The following is a 20,065-nucleotide window of genomic DNA, read 5'->3' on the forward strand; positions in this document are numbered from 1 at the left end:
CTTTAGTCCTGCTAGTGTTTAACATTACAGCTAACAGCTGATGAGAGTTGTTCTGGGTCCGCTCCACTTCAGAGCCCTGACAGGGTTCTACCGGGAGCTGAATTACCTCAGAGGTCGTCTCCTCTCCAAAACAAATGGACCCGGTCATTAAAACATTAAAACACAGCCACATAGCAACGTTAGCATTAGCCCTGTAAACAGCTAACAGCTGATCCAGGTCCGCCAGAGAACGCAACGTAACTTTTCCTTTTTATTTACCAACAGAGCCGTGCTTTTGTTTCACAGCTCATGACTGGTGAACAACCTGGCAGTGTTTGAGAGCGATGTGCTCATGTTTGTTTCTCTGTCTGCAGAATCCGGACCTGATGTGGCCCATTCTGCATCCAGACCTGCCAAACTGCTGCATTTATATAATGTTTTAATATTTCTCTGTTCCTCTCTCTGTGCTGGAGTTCTTTTAAGAACTTGGTCGCTTGATCCAGATTATTATTAAATTGGTTGAATTTTAATAAGAGTGTGTTTATTCATATAGTGTATCAAGCTTATTACTTCTATACACGCAGATCTGATATTAATATTTTACTCATGGATAGGGACGTTAGGCTACTGGATGAATGAGCACTTTAGAGATAATGATAGTAATTATATACATAAGCCTTTATATGGCTGGCCTGGTTGTAAACTACTCAGGAAAGATTGTGACAATGGAAGGATTTCGGCAGAGTAGTGGATTGCATATAGACAACATATTTCTGTGGTTTTTACATGGTTTGAATTTGGTTGTGGGCCCAAGGGGGTGTATATAATGATGATAGAGAGTGATCAAGAGGTGAATTTGTGCATTATATTGTGCAGCCTTCCATGTTGGAGAACTGCGCTGTTTTTTTAATCGCCCACTAGAGCGTTGTGTGGAGAAGGCCAGGCAGAGCGAGCGATTGAAAATCTGCAGGCCGGCTGAGAGCTGCTAAACTTGGGGGAGAGGAGCAGGGAGCAGCGCTGCAGCTATTGGACAAATATCCGTATCCGGTCGGATTCTGCTCTCACAACTACGACATTTACTCACGTGAGGAGTTCGGAGTAAACTGCTTTTATTAAATTAGCTTTAGTTTTTGGGATTTCAACGTTGATTTATCTTCACTGGAGCTTCTCAGCAGCTAGGTTCCGTGCACATCCGGTTCCAGTGTTGTTGCTAGCATCGTAAGCTCTGTCGGACTATGACTTCATATTTATATAAAAACCGGACAAAACTGGACATTGCTGGGAGAAAAGAAAGCGAGGAGGTTGAACTACCTGGTGAGTTCTGTAACTTTATTCCAGCTATCATTGTACTTTACTGTGACCAAGTTAGCATAGCACAGCCATGATCGATCCAAACTCCATTCAGAAAACAAACATTTTAGAAGTTGTTGTCCTGCTGTCTTGCTGGCAGACCTGACAAAGCATGAATTCATATGTTTAACAAATCTGCATCATATTGTAGTTATTTCGGCATCAGTTTAATTCGTTTATTACTATTTAATCACAGCAAAATGTTTACTTTGGGTTCATACAGTTGTAATAATGGCGAGTTGTGTTTATTCACCTTATGCATTAATCGCTTTACCTTTACCTACACTTGCAGCGAATGTACTCACACGAGGAAAGCGTCGCGAGGCGAAAATTCGCAGTAGGTCTGAATGCGGCATAAGAGGTTCCTTGCATACGGGCAGTAATGGCAGGGAACTTTCTGTATGTGGGTTTGACATTTGGAATGAATGGTTGATTGTAAAAGAAGCAAAACATTTCATAACATTTATGCCACTAACCATTGAATTAAAGATAACCAATTGTGCCCCTAAAGCAGTGAACTGCAGCTATGTGGTGCGCCGTTGACAGACCTGTGTATTAGGGATGGTAAGATTCACCGATTCGCACCGGTGCTCCAGCATAAACGTTCAAGATGCGATTAGCCCGATTAAAAACTTGAGCTGTATCAATTTCAAACATCTTTGCATTTATAAAAATCCAATTTATGTGTGAGTGCCTATGCCTTAATTTTTTAGAAATGTGACCTAACATTTGGTATCAAATGGATTACATCACATTTAGATGGATTCCTCCTAAAGCGTTTCTTTTATCTCCACTTCTGCCCGTGGCCTGTCAGCTACTATGGAGGCCATCTCCTTATGCTATGGGAAATCGTGAAAGACATTTTCACTGTTTATATTACGACGACAAAATTGATTGACAAATAAATTGCTAATCGATATTGAAAAGGTGAACTTAGTTGTAGCCCTACTATTTAACATACACAGCCAAAGACCTAAATATGTTTGCACTGTTAATTTTCATCCTGGAGTACAACTTTTTACTGTTTTATGTCAAGCCAGTTTAATGAAAGACACAGAGATCATAACAAAGGGTAGTGTGTCAACTGAAGACCTGTTCTGTAAAAGTTTTGTTTGGTAATCCAGTAGACTTGCATTGTCTAAGGAAATTATATAGTTTTGAGAGATGCTGTTCTCAACAAGCCCTTACCCTCTGGAATACCGTCTCAGGGCCCTGATCCAGGTCTCCATTGCTCGTGACTGGGATCTCAGCGGCTGAGCTTCTATGCGACTCCTCAGCCATTGTGCCTTCCTGTAACGAGGAGTGTGAAATGAAGCAGGTTATTTGATAAAGCTTTCCCAAACAACTTCAAAGAGAGAGACAGACCTCCATCAAGAAACAAGGACTCAGGATCCACTAGTTGGACACAATAGTTGTGGGCTGCCATCTTGTGGAAATTATTGGCCTGGGCAAGGATTATATGGAATGATATACTATCATGTCACAACCGTATATCAGGATGAAGGACACTGACATATGCATAGGTGATAACAAGTTGGACATGAGCCAAAGAAAACCATTTTGATGCGACGCTGGAATACCATAACCGTATTGTAAAATACAATGTACAGATTAAAATGATAACACTAATTTCACAAAAATTGTTCCAACCCAGCATAGTTTTGCAATAAACATGCCTGCATTCTGGTCAGTCCACCCTTTTTTAACAATTTCTTTCATAGATTTCCAGGACAGGATGGAGAGGATCAGTGAGCTTTAAGATAGTTATGTTGCAGCATTACAGCATTTACCAGGATACCAGAAGTTATTGTGCAACAACTGCCATCAATTTTCAACACTCCCCTATTTCACAACACTGTTTCTGTTTAATTACCAAACACAGCGGGGCAGAATAGGTTACTAAGAGCATTATGCCATCTTCTTTACAGTACTGTACACGCAGTATGTGTCATGAAGGTTTAGTGTTTAATGCCTCCACCCATGAAGCTAAGGGAATCAGCCAGCTATCTCTAACATCTGCTGTTCTACATGGCAATGCTTTGGACTAACAATATCTGGTTTCTCATTGCCATGGTCAGGTCAGCGTTGCCTAGCAAATACAAGACTTTCTGTTTTACAGTGATGGAAATTATTTCAGACCACAGTAAACCCTGTGTGTCACCGTTTGTAACTGGTCATTTTGTGGTCTAACTTGGAAAATATTAAAATACAGGAACAAGCATGGAACTAAATTCTCCTTGGCCTTAATTAACAATCATGTAGAAAGACCTGATATCATCTTTATGAAAACATGTAAATCATGGTCCCCCTTAATTGTGCATGTGGATTAAAATGACACAGTTACACATTGGCTTGCTTTGCTACACGTTTACATGCTGGCTCGTAGCAAGCCACAGGGTGGAGACAACAGTTTGTGGCAACATCATTTTTGTTTAGGCTATAATGAACTGCTGCCTGTAGTTGCAGGCTGAAGATAAAGGGGTGCTATCTTTAGTACAATTTTTCTGGCTTAATCACTGAGAACTAGGACACTAAACAACACAATAGAGCTTTGCATGCAAGCTTTGTGACGTCTAACACGGTTAAGCTGGCTAATGCTGATCCATGACACACCTGGCAAAGGGGGCAGGTACCACTAAAAACATTTATTATAAATCAATAAATAAATAAAACTGTGCATCTTTCAACAAGACCCTTCAACTATAGGTGGACCTTGACCACTGTCTAAATAATGTAAATAACTGCCAGATAACAAGATCTGGGATTCAATTTATGAGCAAAAAGAACACGTTTAAATCATGGGTCACCAATCACCAGGTCAAATTCCCTCCAGTACTTCAGACTATGAATGAAAGAATGCTAGTGCACAAAAATGAATCAGGTAATACAGTGTAACCTGATAGCTTCTTCAAAACTTGTTTATGTCTAGTCAAGTTCATTAAGATACTAAAGAGGTGGGTCATCTATTGCAAATACATCAAGAGTGTTTCGCTGGGATCACAGTGTTATCTGATACTGTACTTGCGTTTATAAAAGTTTAAAACTGGCCTTAGAGAAGAACACTTGGTGTAAATAAGTTGATGTGAAAACCAGCAAGATTTCTGATATGCTCAACCAGAAAATAACCTATCATATTAAAATTACCAAAGTGAAGCACTTTAAAATTATTTCATGCTGGTTGGCATGTGGGACAAACACTTTACTTTAATGTTGTGTCATGTGACAGACACATAAATAGTTAAAGGCCATTCGATGCCCTCTTGCAGGCAAGTAGCACAGACATGCCCTGTTAAGACTTTTCTAACCACACCCCCTGCAGATAAGAGAGAGTGATAGTCCTCTCTGATATTAAGTTTCAACAGGCTGTCTTGTAGAGACACGTCTCTGCTTTCATGCATTTGAAAAAATGGTGTAGATAAAGCTGAAATAAATACAGATTGTAACAAAGATTGTTTTTTAAATTATATTCTACTGCAGCAGAACTATCGGTGTATCTTGATTTAAGAGCCTCCAGGGATGAGCAGGGGTCACAGAGCTAAAATGATCCAACCCACCATCTGCAAACATTCTGCAAAGAAGCTTGCTAATAGCTTCAGCCTACTGGAGCACCAAGAGCAGTAAAATGGCAGCAAATTAATCAGGCATATGAAGAGGAAGGTATGGCATGTCATTGTGCTGTGCAGTTCCCTACAGTTCAGTATCCTGGATACAAGTTAACATGACGTGGGAAGGAGGGAGGCATGACAACAATGAGGTAATTGTCCAATTAGCTGCGTCATTTGAAGAGGAAAGAATCATGTCTTGCTTCGCAACCTGTGGAAGTACGTGACAACCATGTGTTGGGTTAAAGCTGCAAAAAGGATGGACAATTTGTCTGGATTACACCCGTGCTGAATTTTGATTTTTATTTAAAATGTGCAAACTGACATGCAATACTTGCACAGAGCACGAGACAGAACATGAATCATTGCCTGAGGAATAACACATTCCAGCTCCACAATTAATGTGGGACTGCCTGAGAATGTGCAATCAGGAGTCCAAATCCGTTTCACTTACCCAGCCATGTGACTGACCGCATGTACTATTCAAGAACTCTGTGTATACCCAATGTTCAGGGAAACATTATGAGGAAATGGTATCATTTACACTTTCACACACACTCACAGAGAGTCAGCATCCAACAAAAGGCAAAAATGTAGTAAGTGTACACTTACTTACGCCGTACATAGTGTATATATTGCACAGTAGTGAACAGCATGAAGATAAATCCTTCTCAAAAATCACTTTGAGATAAGCCAGCATTATACAAAGCAGAGAAAATGTATGAAGCCTCAGATCCACAGAGCAACACACAAGTAGAAGAAAGAAAGCCACTAACTGCACCACCAACACAGAGCAACCACTACACCAGCTTCATAGTTCTAAAACCTCCAGCAAAGCAGAACTAAATCTGAAACACATCTACAGACATAAAAGAGAGAAATAAACTATATCTCTTTACAGTTAGAGCTTCGCTTTATGGTGTTGATTGTATCAGATAAAGCTTCACAACAAAATTCAACCTAATAATCAAGTAAAGACACCACCACCATCACAGCAAATAAAGATCGAAATAGCAACATGAACAAAAGCCCAGTAAAGAAGGGCTAGAAGAGGCTGATTGTCCTAAGTGAAGGTAAAAGGTCACCTTTGTTTCAGTGTGAGAATCTCCACTTTCCTCTGGTGTTTCAGCTGTTTCACCATGGTGATTTGCCTTATGTCCCCCATTGTCTACACTGTCAGACATGTGTGAAGCCTCACTGGCACAGCATGTCACTACACTCTCGCTCTGAACGCTCTCATCCTCCTTCTGAACATCCTCGTCACTGTTTTCTGGATTTTCTTCAGCACTGTCAATATCAATGTCATACAGCACTTCATCTCCATCGTCTGATCCCCTACTGCTGTCTACACTCTCCTGATTTACATCCTGACTCAAACTCCCCTCTGCTTTGTCAGCTTCACCGCAAACCATCTGAGGGTCCTCGGCTGAGGTCTTCCCCGATTCAGCCTCAAGACTAACTTCAGACATACCTGAAAACAGACAGATAGGAAGGTATGAATAGCTCCTAACAAGCTAGCTGACTGTTTATAGTGCACTAATACAGTACAATACAGGAGTCCACTACTAACCTACAATTTGCACCTGTATATGAATGCATTATTATCATTACATCCAAGCAAACATTTTTTTATGAAAGATAAATCCCTGACAATATATATATAAAAAAAAACATCGTGTTGTCGCATAACACTGCCGTTTAGAATGTACTTCCAAACTTCTCAAAGACTTTTCTAAGCATCTGAATGAAATCCCTGCTCATTTTGTATAAGGTCAATATAAACGTATTATTGTGACTGAAAGGCTACTCTAAATCGATGGGATTACAGCTGTTGTTACAATGCATGCTCTTTTTCACTCTGGAACACTATAACGTTACACAGGAACCGTGACTTTGCAAGGTTAGGTAAATTACCTGTTGCGCATCGTCACGTGACTTGCGAAGGCGTCCAAAAGTAATAGAACACTCTTTAATTAATGCTAACATAGGCACATCATGTAATGTAATGGTTATAGTGCATGGTAAAGACTAAGCGGACATCATCTATTTGGATAGCAAGCATTCAACAAACCTTTCTGTACTTTTACCTCCCAGTCAGTTAGCGCATCAAGCTATCCACTAATTTGACTTAACTGAATGTATCACTGCCGTTGACGTGTTGTAAGCTAATGTTAATGTAGCTAAACAGCAGATAACGCACATAACGAACTTATGATAAACTTAAATAACAGCACTTTAAATGGTTAACGTCATCTCACGGTCTCTCTAGATATGCAACTCAACACCATAAGAGAATGGGAGTGATGAAAACTTTAGCTAACATTAACGTTACCTGTCTGCGGCCGTGGCTAACTATTTAGCTGTGAACAGTTAGCCGTTGTAACCCTGTAACGTTAGTAGTTAAGTCACTGAAATCCTTGGTGCCGTGCCGCAGTGGATGTTTCTTTGAAAAGCGGTGCGCCTGAGGTTAATGCAAACGTTGCATAGATAAACTACCAATTTATCATCGGTGGTCTTCGACTCTCTTCAAGCACATAGACTTGTTATTTGAACCCCGGAAAGACTACGCTGTCCAGGCCCTGTGCTGTCATCAGAAGCAGACCACATCATTTGCTGACTGCGCTCCCCCTCTGCTGTTAAAACATGATGTTTGCAGTTTGTGTCCTCAATGGGTCTGAAATAAGTTTATTACCCCCGATATAATATATTTAGACCGATTTTAGGTAACGTTAAAACGCTACAATGAGCAGCAGGCTAATTTAGTGGCCAGGTATTCGACATTAACGTTTTTCTCTACTGCAACTACAATTTTCTGCCTTTTTCTTTAGTAAGAAAATAATATGAAAAACAACATAAAACAAGAATCATAACGTTGCAAAAGATACACATAAGGGATATAACTGTACCTAGCGAGGGGGTTCAATAACAAAAGGAAAAAAATAAAAAAGTAATTCCATAAAAAAAGGATATCTCACAGAAAGACCTTCAAGCGAGTTACAGACATTAGGTATCTTCCGAGCCTTTCTGCTGAAGGAGATACGGTTTGTTTTAAAATAAAAGATAAATTTCTTTCTCAAGGATTTTAAAAAGGGTTTTTGTTTGTAAACTTGCATTTGTGTAACTTATGTGACATTTAGCCAGAACTCCAGTAACTAAACTAAGCGACAATGTGATAATTCACAATAAACTCAATTTCCCATAAGCCCCGGGATTGGGTACGTACAGCTGCGTTGTGACGCAGTCTGAAGGCTGAAGCCTTGTTGAGACAGCCCAGCTAGAGGCCATATTGGAATCTATGAAGTCGGCTTGCACTTTGATGGAACGGAGTGTCTGTCGTTTTGGGAGTCTCTAAATCGCTATCCCGGATTTATACCCGAGTGATTGCGCCCGGCATTCCACTTGAGACCCTGCCACGTCTGGACGGCAAGTTGTCTCGCTTCTTTTGTGGAAAAATGAGTCCAACCGATGCTAAACGAGGGGCTAAACGCAGGAAGAACAAGCGGGGCGGTGGCAGTAGCTGCAGTGCTGTCTGCAATACCAGCGGTGGCAAGGCCGGGGTTGCCTCGGCCCTAGGCTGTGCGGGAACAGCAACACCTGCCTCTGTCGTAAGCTTTTTAACACCTGGCAGTACAGGCAACGGGAATATAGGGTCCATCATGGGCATAAACGGAGAGGTAAGAGTGTCACACAATGTGAACCGGTGGATGTCAAAACGGGGGCGACTAGCTAGCACTGTTATCAACGACACAAATCTGATTTGGGCCTGACACTGCTGCGAGGAAGGCAGCTAGCTAACTAACCTTTGCAACGTAGCTAGAAATTAACTGGCTTAACGTTAATTGCCACCACTGCTGGTTGTTATGCTTTGTGGAATACCTTGTCAGCTAGCAAGTCGTATAGCTGTGTAGTTCAAGAGGCCTTGTTATGTGGTAAGAAACTGCCGTAACGTAAACATCAGGCTACTTCTGACTTGGCCAAACGCTGAGGCTATAATCGTTAGCTTAAGTTAAGAGATCGTAAGTTAGCTGAATCGACAACAATGTAGACATCACAAACCATTATTTTGAGCTAATACAGTCCAGGTTGGTGGAGATTACATTGGCCAAGCCAAGATTATAAGGTGGAAATATAGGTTCAGCACAGTTTGCCCAAAGGCTGCTGTTAAACAGAAACATTATTGCTAGCTAAGTTAATGCTAACTGGGAAGAAAACTAACAACTTATATCCCTGTCGGGCCTCTCTCTGTTTTTACAACCTGACCTTCCACTTTTCATGCTTATAAAGGTTTGTTTGAGTTTAAATTGGTTAGATTTGCCAGAAATAAGAGAAACCATCTAACAAACTTCAGTTATCCACTATAGCTTAGCTACACACCTTAAGTTAGCACTTCAACAATAACTTAACATGGCACCATAAGATGTTTAGCTAGTTTAGGTTCAAACGATACTTGGTTAGCTTTTGGCCTCACAAACATCACAAATGTAGCCTACAATTGTATAGTCGTTCTGCATGGCAGTGAAATGTGTCCCCTCTGTTTTTCTTTGTCTTTAACTCAGCAAATGTGCGTATGTTTATGATAGATCATGCACAAACAGCCAGCCTCCTAACAAATAAATTGCATTCTTCCTTGGATGTTATGACCTCTCCAACCAGACAAATTTTGCACATCATAACAATTACATCCTCTGTTCATCATGAGAAAATCATAGACTCAGAAAAGTGCTCCATGATAAAATGTTTATAAACGTTTTGATAATAGTGTCTACTTATGATATGCAATAGTTTGTGTAATAAGGTGATATGGTATTCATTTTTCAACACAGCTGTCCATCCACTATTGTTGTTGTATATAATTCTTGTGCGCAAATGATCTGCTATGAATGTTAATCAGTCAATTTTATGCAAATTGGCAAAAGAGCAAACAATACCTAAACTACTATTAGGGGCAAGTGGGAAAATGTTTTATTGTAATTTGGGTGAACTGACTCTTTAATTATGTTTATATAGTAGTCTACGTGCCTAGCCTGGGCAGGCCTGTCTGTATTGCCTAACAATTATCTGCCTTGAATGTGCACCGCACACACATAGCTTGGAAACTCAGAAAGTATAGATCTGTACTTTACCTCATAAGTATTTGAAATGTGATGTTATAATTCTCCCACTCACCAAGTCAACCAGCCATAGGTCCTAAACAAAAAACTCTACGACAGTGCCCGACACTATAGACTCTCAAGTTTTACTAACTGTATTTGATCAAGCTCACGTGGTAAGTTGTCTGTTCTATATTTATGTTTGTGTCCCTTAGGTCAAAGTGAACAACAATGTTACACCACAGTTTACGGAAGGACCAGTTAATGCTGACTTCTCCGGAGTCCTTCAGGTAAACGTACATCAAGGTTTTCAGAAGTTCGTCTAAGACTACTAAGACTCTCTAAATTTTAAACATTTAATGTCCAGAGTTACAAAACTAACAAATATCAAGCATATTCAATTTTGATGTGACTTGCTCCAAACACAGTTGTGCTCTCTGCAACAGCGTGACATCAAGATGCTCCTATATTTGTGTTCGTACACATCTGGAACGTGATTGGAGCCAGTCTCATCGTATTGCCACTGCCTGCCCTTGGCAGCACAATTATTTCCATCATTTTTTCACAGTAGTGATCTGGCACTGACACCTCAAATTCTGCTTTCTGTCAGCGTTTAGCTATATTTCAAGTGACTGTTGACAAAAGTTTTTCTTGAAGGTAAAAATTTGGGCCTAAACCAAACTTTATATTGTCATATTCAGTGATCTTGGCCAGACAGAAAAGCAGGTAAACGGGATATCCCAACATAATTTCTTAGAAAAGTATTAACGTGCATTTCTGAACAAGTTTAAATATATTGTCCTGTGCCACCATAAGTACTCTAAATGGGCCAGGCAAAACTCTGTTGTTTGGTGACAAAGTCTCAAATTGCATACTTTTACAAAATTGATAGGGGGTATTGGTTTACTGCTGTGCTTTTTTGTGTAGTCAGAAAATGCCACTGTGGGTGAAGTTGAGTAACCCGGTGCACCAAACCGAACTACTAGTACATCTATACAGTGTTGGAGAAATGGATGCAAAGCAACGTTCTTTTTAAAATCCCAAAGGCTGTTTTGTTCTCTGACAAACACTTCTAATGTGGATATCACAGTTGAAACTTCTGGCTGCTAATTATGTGTCTGTACCTCTCTGTGGTTCACTCACTGACAAGGCTGTGCATTAAAAAAGGTTCCAATGTTTTAATTGAGTCCAGTGGGGCAGATTAGGCAGCTGGAGTGCCAGTGCAATGGGTTACAAAGACATAGAGTGTGACACAGCTTAATACATAGCAGATATGCGCTATAGCAGACTTGTCAATCTTGGAGCCAATGTGGACAAACTAAAGTTTTTCGCTAAAGTATAGAGTCAAATTTTGCACTATTTTTTGAGAAAGGGTTTAGTTTGACAGTCCACCTTGAAAGATATAGTTTGTTTTTTTATCACACTTTAGCAAGTAACTGAAACGAACCACTATATATCTTTGTTGACCCTTTACAAATACAATTTACAAAATCAGTTTTTCTTTCAAAATACATGTGATGTTTTAACCAGTTATCACACAGTAACTTAATGCAAGTTCTAAATTGGTTGTGTTCCTCATGGTATATTTTTCTCTCTCTACTTGTTCTTGCTAACATACTCACCACAGACCCCATTCACGTTTGGCTTGAACCAGCGGGCTCCCTATACGGCCGGCGATCGCTGCCTCTTGTGCCGATGTGAGCGTAAAGACGGTGCCGTGCCTTCTGAGGCAGGGATCTCGGGCCAGAACGGTACGTCACAGCCCAACAAAACACCCAGTGCCATCCAGCTGCCTCTGTGGGTGTGCTCTGACTGCAGGCGCACAGTGGAGAAGGAGGACCGACACACTGCTCTGGAGCAGTCACTGGGGGTAAGTCATCTGCCTATAAAGAATTTTTTAATTATGTGGAAAGGATGTTGGTGTTGCAAAAGAGATTCTACAGTTTTCAAACAATATCTGTCTCATCACCGCTGCCATATATCAGCAGTTTAATTTCTTAAAACAAAGGACAATGCAGTGAAATGCTGTACTATATTCTATAAATTCATACATGAAGATTACATATGTTGTTTTTAGTATAAATCAAGTGTATGCCTAACTTTCAGATTCTTTTTTTTATGCTTTGTAGAATTTTACATTTCATTTACAGTGCAGTTCAGTTCTTTGTCATTCAACCATGTAAAACATAGTTGCATGCCACATGCCACAGTGTTTAAGGAGAAGTTTACACATCAGAGCCTGACTGTAAATATCCTCTCAGGCCTATGTTGTGTGCCATGATGTCAAAGAATACTGCCTCTTCATATAAAGAGCTTTTTTATGTTAGATGGCCTGGGCACATGCTCAGCTTGTATCCTTGTAAGGACAACACCAACTAAAAAGTGGTAAAATCTTGTGATTCAACACAGCACTTTTGTTCACTGGAATACAAGGTCACTTTTCTTCCTCTGGGTTGTGTTTAGAAGGCTTTGGTTATTGGTTGTAATTAATGAGGCTGACTATTAACTCTTTACTACACGCTGAATTTAAAAAGGAGGGGACTCACCTTTATTCAGGGTACCCGCGGGGTCTTAAAAGTATTTAAAAAGTCTTAAATTTCATATTCCAAAAATAAGGCCTTAAAAGTCTTAAATTTCATTTACAAAGTATTAAATTTCATTTACCAAGGTCTTACATTTTTTCTTGTCATTTCGTAGGATTTAATTAATGTCGTAACGTCATAAATAAATACTTTGTGTGTGTGTGAAACTTCATAATATACTCTGTTTGGTGTGACTCTGATGTTATATGGCAGTACAGGTAACGCTACTGTTTACGTCAGTGTTTAGCTTTACGCTCTGAATTGAGAAGTGTTCGCCGTGCAAGAGCTCTGGCATCCAGCTCTGTGCGAATCAGTCAGTTGTTAGAAAAGAAAAGAAAACGTCTCTGACGTGCTACAAATGTTAGCTCGACGACTCAGAATGGGCAAGTGTCTGAAATTCAGAAAGCCAGAGATACGAACAAGTTGGCGGGCGAGGCTGAGGGCAGTGGCGCTGAGGTTAGCACAACAAGCTGATCGGCGTGCGAGCCAGTCACACTGTGGCCAGCGCTGATGAAACAGCAGAGCTGGAAGACCCGCTGCAGGTTACTGGTCAGTGAATGTTACTACAGCAACGAAGAGACAGGTGTGTATGAGAGGAGGACCGTGTCTGTGTGTCGGCGTTGCGCCGCTGTTGCAGGCACAGTAACGCACATTAAACATTACATCACCCAGATGTGCCGATCACGCGAACAAGGGAAAAACAAACCGGAGCCCAACTCCTTTCCCCTGCTACTTTCAAGCCAATACTATATTTCAAGCAGCCTTTAGTTGCTTTAGAAAAACAGAACAAGATGAATAATCACTGAAGCAGCTGGCATATTATATTACTTTTACAAGGTGTAACTATTTGCAACAACTCTTGTATTTTTGATTTCACCCCTTAAAAGTTCTTAGTACACAAATATTTTATTCATTTCATAAGTGTCATTTACGCTGGGGATACTGGGGACATGTCTCCATCACTTTTTTTTTTTTAAAGCATTTGTTAAATATGTTCTGAAAAATGGTTTGCAACAAGAAATGTTAAAAAAACAAATGAAAATACTTTGAGAAAGGTTTATTTGCACAATAAGAAAACATGCAATGCAATTTAAAGATAAAAGAAACAAATGTGCATTGTTCAAAAAAGTTTAAGCTAAAACAATCTGAATCACTTTATTTATATAAAGACAATTCAGCCATAAATTGGTGCAGAAAATGTCTCTAGAATGCAGGAAATGAAGTGTTTAGTGCTCAAAATTTTATAGGGCATTAATAGGGCATTTCAGCACTGAATATTTTATCAAATAGTGTTAAAATATCTTCTTGTCTTGTTCTCGTGAACCCAGTATTGTGAATCGTGCATGTGAGCTAAGTGTATCATAGCACCCCTAATCTGAACCCTTTTGTCCCCACCACTTTTCAACACAAAGTGACATCCTTGATTAATTTTATCTTATTAAAGTACAAAAACACCCCAAGCTATAGTGTGTTAAATATGAATGTATTATAATAAAATGTTAAAATTAATACAGATTTTCCATTAAACGGCAGTGAGGTTGGTATTGAATTTCATCCTAGGTGGTATAGAAAAGGTCTTAAATTTAACTTTGAGAATCCTGGGGGTACCATGTTTATTGTATTGCAAATTGTTTGGGAGTGAGTTGCTGCCTAAGCGAAGGAGTTCAAGGATCTCGAGATCATGTTTACAAACTACAGTAAAATGGTGCGTGAGATGGACAGGTGGATTGGAGCGGCAGCAGTAATGTGGATGCTGTAGAGGACCGTTATGTATCGAGTTCAATACTTTTTAGGCACCGACCAAATTGCCTCAATACCATCAAGTATCAAAAAATGTCTCGTCTTTCAGTACCAAATTTCGATACCTAATGGTTCTTGTTAACGTTGTCAATGAGCCAATAAGCATGCAGCATGCTTGATGTGCTCAAATCTAAAAGTGATTGTAATTGGCTGTGGTGATGTAAACACTAGTTCACGCCAGTAACACACAGAGACGTGGCTCGTGGATGTAAAAGACGTGGAGAAAATCAAAAGTGTGGCTACATTGCACCAGGTTTGATGCAATGTTTGCGACGTAAGATAATTGCTGCCAAGATTGGCGACACAACAAACCTGGTGAAGCCCTTGAATGTGAATGGAATAAACTTAAGAGCAGAAAGTTGCTCCGTCTTTGACTGCAACAAGAGCACTCTACTGCTTGCTTCAACTTACCCACCATACGGGCAGTGTTGGGCAGTAACGTTACTAGTTTAACTACATTTCTCAGTAGCTTGGTGGTAGCGTCGCTGTTTTCTGAATCACATCAAAGCTCTTTTATTGACCAAGTAGCGCAGTAGCTTCCACACACGCTACATTTTCCAAAGCGTGACTTTACTGTCTATTGTGATAGTTGTTGCCTGGCCACCGCTTCCTCTAGTGAGGAGGAAACTTTGATATGTAGTGGCAGAAATTTGTTTCCATGAGATGAGATGAGAGATTTCTCTCTCTCTCTTTCTCTCAGGCCTTTTGCTATGAATGTTTAGGTTGTAATGTTGCCAGAGCACAAATTCACAAATAAGCAATAAAAAATATATAATTAATAAACATTGAAATTACATTATAAAATCTAAAGAGGAATAAAAACAACAAAAACACAATATAGGCTTAAGGTACATTGAAAATATGTGTTGCTTTTTGACAAGCGGTAGAATTTTTCAAAGGAAGCATAATTAAAATAACAATTAAATAACAAAATAAAATAACAACAATAACAATATTAAGTTACTTTAAACAAACAACAATGGTTCTCAGTTTGTTGAGAATAAAATTGGTATCAGAGTATCATTCAAGAACCGGTGTCAAAGTCTCTATCAAATCTTTGAACGATACCCAGCCCTAGTGCTAACCCTCACCTATGGTCATGAACTTTAGGTAGTGACCGAAAGAACGAGTTTGCACATACAAGCAGCCAAGATGAGTCTCCCCTGTAGGGTGGCTTGGCTCAGCCTTGGGTATAGAGTGAGGGGCTCAGACATCCAGAGGAAGCTCGGAATAGAGCAATAGTTCTACTCCACCATTAATTTTTCAACAGAGCCTGGCTAAAGCTTGTTGTCATAACTGTTTCTATATTCTTGCTGCCATTTTACTGTGCTGTGTTTTAGCTGCATTTTGGGTGTGTGATCTGAGTAAAACTCTGTTCATTCAGAAATAGATGTGTCTCCAGGAACTACAATAATCTTTTTAACACAGAGGCCAATTCTAACTCATTTTGCTGTTTGCACATCGGTGACATGTCTCTGAATGGAAATTAATTAAAAGGCAAATTTATTTGTATAGCACAACAAGGCACTTCAGGGGCACCTCTGCCTTAGAGTAGGGCTAGGCGGTATATCGGTATAATGAGGTATACAGATATAATTTCAAAAGAGAGATAAAATTACAAAATACCGTTTATACCAATTATATAGTTTGATGGTAAGTTAATTTATATGTTTCCGTTAAGTCCTGCCAGTGTTTGCTCCGCTCTCTCTCCCTTATCACGCAGCCCCGTCCCTCCCTCTGCGTCTGCATGCAGCTGTCTACTCACAAACTCTGTAACAACATGGAGGGAGACACGGTGCTGGTCGACACTGCTGAAGACCTCGCTTATAAGAAGAAAAACAACGGTTCAGTCAGTGTTTCCCACACGTACACTTTACTTCGGCAGGCCGCCCATGTATATTAACAGCTGTCCGGGTATATTCGGCGACACATTGTAGCATTTTTCAGAGACACACAGAGTTATTACGTTACAAGTTCTTGACACAGTGGATATTTTACAAGAGCAGATCAGTCAAAGCGATAGTGAACACACCAGTGAGGTGTCATTCATTAGCTACCATGTTTGTTTTGTTTTGAAAGGCTACGTCGTCAACACGCCTCTTCAACATGTGGCGCAGCTGCTGCTGTGAATGGAACTGTGAGTGGAAAAGTTTGTTCGCCGACTTTATATAACATTGCCAACTACTGATGGAGAATCAATGGAGCATACAGGGAGAGAGAGACGGAAAAAAGCGGGCACGCTGACGTGTTTGCAGCAGAGGTACGTTAGGTTTGTGAGTGTGAAGAGAACTGAAGGAGGCAGATTCAATAAGTGAGTGATACTTAAATAAGGTGGAGAATGAAGTATAATTAAAACGGTGAAATAAGAAACAAGCTACTACAAATAGTAAACAAATAATATATTTTATACCGGTATTCAGCCTAACAGTACCGGGATATGACTTTTTGGTCCATATTGCCCAGCCCTAGCTTAGAGGTAGTGTGGGTCGCCTATCGTAACGTAGCAGCAGATCAGAAAAGTATTTTGACCCTTAACCATTCAGTGTTTTGTAAACCAACAATAGTATTAAATATTAAATCAATTATCTGACCGACAGGAAGCGAGTGGAAGTGATGTGATCCACTTTTTTTGATCTTAGTGAGGACACGAGCAGCAGCGTTCTGAATCAGCAGCAGCTGTTCGAGTTTTTAGGGAGCCCTGTTAAGACACCGTTACAGTTGTCGAGTGGACACTTTTTTTCCAAACCTTGCTTAGAAGTCCTTTAATTCTTGATATATTCTTCAGGTGATAGGAGGCTGTCTTTGTAATTATCTTAACTGGGTTAATGGCTATTCAAACTCAGGCCTCAGAGTCCATGACTACATAACTAACCCAAAAACACTTACTTCTGTTTTATCTTTGTTTAATCAAAGAAAATTCTGGCACATTCAGTGCCCTCCATCAGTGCTTCTATTAGACTATTATTAGTGGTGTAATGCTTATGTAAATGTGTGTGCTGTCTTGTCATAATTATGGTAACATAATCTGAGCCAGTGGAAGCCTGTAGATGTTGAACAGAAGATGCCCCACAATGGAGCCATGGGGAACTCCGCAGGTCTTTTTTTGTCCACTCAAATGTTACCTATAGACCCAAAGTACAGGAGCTGGCCAAGTGAAATGGAAAGGACATCTATAGGCTGACGTGTGTAAAGTTTTCTTCCTTTCCAAGTATCAACCAGGATGTTCGTTTGCGTTCAGCTGCCAATTCCACACCTGCGCAGTGTGTACCACAGTCGCTCTCGCGCATCAGTGGTACATAACGTTTTGGGCAGTAATACTGCAATATTATTTTTGCCAGTAAAGAGTAATGTAATGGATTACTATTTCCAAAGCTGTTATATTATTACAGTTACTAATCCAATTAATGCTGCGCTACTGAACGCACCATCCCTGATGTGAATGCGTGACCGCACTGCAGGTCACCGGACCTTATGTTGTTCAGGTCAGTTATTAGCCAAAAAGCTAAAGGAAGACTGGAGAACAGGGACAGAGAAATATTTTCAACATCTGTAAGTAACGTTATGGCCATTATTGTGTCACAGTCTACGATGCAAAGAACATTGTCGTCAGTTGTAAACTTTGTGCGACCAGCAAAAAGTTTTTTTCTGCAAACAATTGTACATTTATACTTAGGCTAATTGAAGCATCAGCTAAACAGGAACATGAACAGCAACACAACATGAAACTCGGAAAGAAACACCGGCCGCTGCTGCCAGTGATGCTTGGACTATAGTCTATGATCAGGAGAGAGTGTTAATCACCCAGTAATAAGTAGAGTAGCTAATATTACTTTTTTAAGGAGTATATGCTGAGTAAGTAGTTGGTAATAACTATATTATTTCTGAGTAATTTGCCCAACACTGAGTTGACAATAAGGATCCGATAAATTGGGTATGTTTTGATTATTGCTTGTTATAGGCTATCTAATTTTTACTTTGACTTTGTTGTCGATTGATCAATCATAGGCTAAATAGGCTACACTTTGCTTTATGAATGGTTGCTTTTTAAGTCATCCGTATGTTACAGGTTTTGGCAAGTTATAAAAAAAATTCTTATGAATGGTTGTGACAGGGTTTATATAAGGCCGTTTCAGACAGCTTGGATCCACGGGGTCGCTCTGCGCTCAGGCGAACAAGCGCTCCGCGAGGTAACCATAGGAACGGCTTCTGTGGAACTGTTGCGGTCGTTCTCATCTCACGCACACGCCCGCCCACTGCCACAGTTGAAATGTCAAACTTTTTCCTACAGGTTATGATCAGACAGAGACTGATCTTGCTGTTTGATCATAATGGGCAATAATATAACTTTATTTAACAGTTAGGCCACCAGGTCTTACACAGGCGACAACCTGCTGCTGTCTCTAATTCTTAAAAAATAACCTATTAACGTTTACTGAACTAATTTGAAAGTTAGTAGTTATATTATTTAGTTATAGACTCAATTATTTCATGTCTCATGCTGTTGAGAGGTCGCGATGGCGCAGTGAATTAAACCCATCCACCAAATAAGTTATTGTCGTGGGTCCTGCCACTGCCAGTTTAATCGGGGTGTCTCTATATATATTCCTGTTTTTTTGCCCTTTGCCAATCACATGCCTGATTATGTCATGGTATCTTGGTGAGGTCTCAACATAACAAAGATTAGGCTTAATCTTTGTTTATGTTAAGCGTTTCTTAAAATAAGGAGGGAAAGAATATCGGCTGATATATTGGCAATCTGATTTTAAAATCGTCAAATATCGAAATTGTTATCGGACTTAAAATCTCATATTGGTCGGGCTCTAGTATTTTTAGGCCACTAGGAATATTGGGTTTGAGTTTTGACCCTTTGGGTATTTTTATTTCACACAAAGCTCAGAAAACATATCTACTTGCACAGTATGTCACTCAGGATGTTCAGCATGCGAAGCAAAATGTTAAGTTTATGTTAAGATTATATTTTTGCAATCGTGATGCTAATGTCCGTTGGCACATTAATGGATTTTCCCATTATACATTAGTATTGAGCTAACCATCACAGCGTTATTTTTTAATTAATTTTATGTATCAGAATATAGATACGATATATTGCTGTATCGATTTATTGGCACACCCCTACACATAATTTGTGCTGGTACACATACGTACAGCGTGTTGGGTGCAAGATATCTTGCCAGTGGCCTCAAAGACGCACTGCCTTACTAACCACAAAGTTGTACTGCAAAGAATAAAATAGTATGTGCATTTGTTCACCAATGCACCCTGCTGTACATTTGAACAAATGCAAGTGAATCTTGACACTACTCAAAGTAGTATAATTTAAAACCTTCTTCAATGCCTCAAGTAGTGTCACATCATTGATTTATGTGCTATTGATCAGACTTTAATTAGAAGAATCGGAAGACTTGTCAAGTATGTCAGAAGGTTTCCTCAGTTGTGGGTGTGGGTGCGTTGGCTTTTGCTTTTTGGCTTGGGTTTGGTTTTCTCATAAATGAATTGTTCCATTGCATCCTCACAGCAGTGGGGTACTATGCTGACTCATGATCTCATGGCCGTGTAGTAAACGGAACCATGCCACTGGAAAGCATTTATTGTGAAGCGGCTGCAGAAAGTTAGCTTGGACAGAATTGTTACACTTAATTAT

At 39.9% G+C, this 20,065-nt stretch overlaps 2 protein-coding genes across 12 annotated transcripts in view; one reads left to right on the plus strand and one right to left on the minus strand.

Annotated features, from left to right (window-relative positions):
* arfip1 (ADP-ribosylation factor interacting protein 1 (arfaptin 1)) overlaps positions 1-7,879 on the minus strand; it is an 18,214-nt gene extending 10,335 nt beyond the window's left edge. The window contains exons 1-3 of one of the 8 annotated variants that reach the window (XM_046048209.1): positions 7,838-7,879; positions 6,017-6,402; positions 2,518-2,619 (exon numbers count right to left, since the gene is read on the minus strand). In XM_046048209.1, coding sequence (XP_045904165.1) covers positions 2,518-2,619; positions 6,017-6,400 — 486 coding nt within the window. In that variant the 5' untranslated portion in view covers positions 6,401-6,402; positions 7,838-7,879. Of the gene's footprint in view, positions 1-2,517; positions 2,620-6,016; positions 6,403-6,845; positions 6,867-7,002; positions 7,182-7,263; positions 7,608-7,837 lie in introns of those variants that run through there. The other 7 variants (XM_046048207.1, XM_046048212.1, XM_046048211.1 and 4 more) reach the window with 7 other exon arrangements.
* Positions 7,880-8,205: 326 nt separating this feature from the next.
* Positions 8,206-20,065, plus strand: part of fam193a (family with sequence similarity 193 member A) — a 29,119-nt gene continuing 17,259 nt past the window's right edge. For 2 of the 4 annotated variants that reach the window (XM_046048142.1, XM_046048143.1), the window contains exons 1-3: positions 8,206-8,605; positions 10,237-10,311; positions 11,649-11,891. In XM_046048142.1, the coding sequence (XP_045904098.1) occupies positions 8,384-8,605; positions 10,237-10,311; positions 11,649-11,891 (540 nt within the window). In that variant the 5' untranslated portion in view covers positions 8,206-8,383. Of the gene's footprint in view, positions 8,606-10,236; positions 10,312-11,648; positions 11,892-16,486; positions 16,664-20,065 lie in introns of those variants that run through there. The other 2 variants (XM_046048144.1, XM_046048145.1) reach the window with 2 other exon arrangements.

Source organism: Micropterus dolomieu, linkage group LG04 (assembly GCF_021292245.1).
Source record: "Micropterus dolomieu isolate WLL.071019.BEF.003 ecotype Adirondacks linkage group LG04, ASM2129224v1, whole genome shotgun sequence".
In the NCBI taxonomy this organism is placed as follows: Eukaryota; Metazoa; Chordata; class Actinopteri; order Centrarchiformes; family Centrarchidae; genus Micropterus; species Micropterus dolomieu.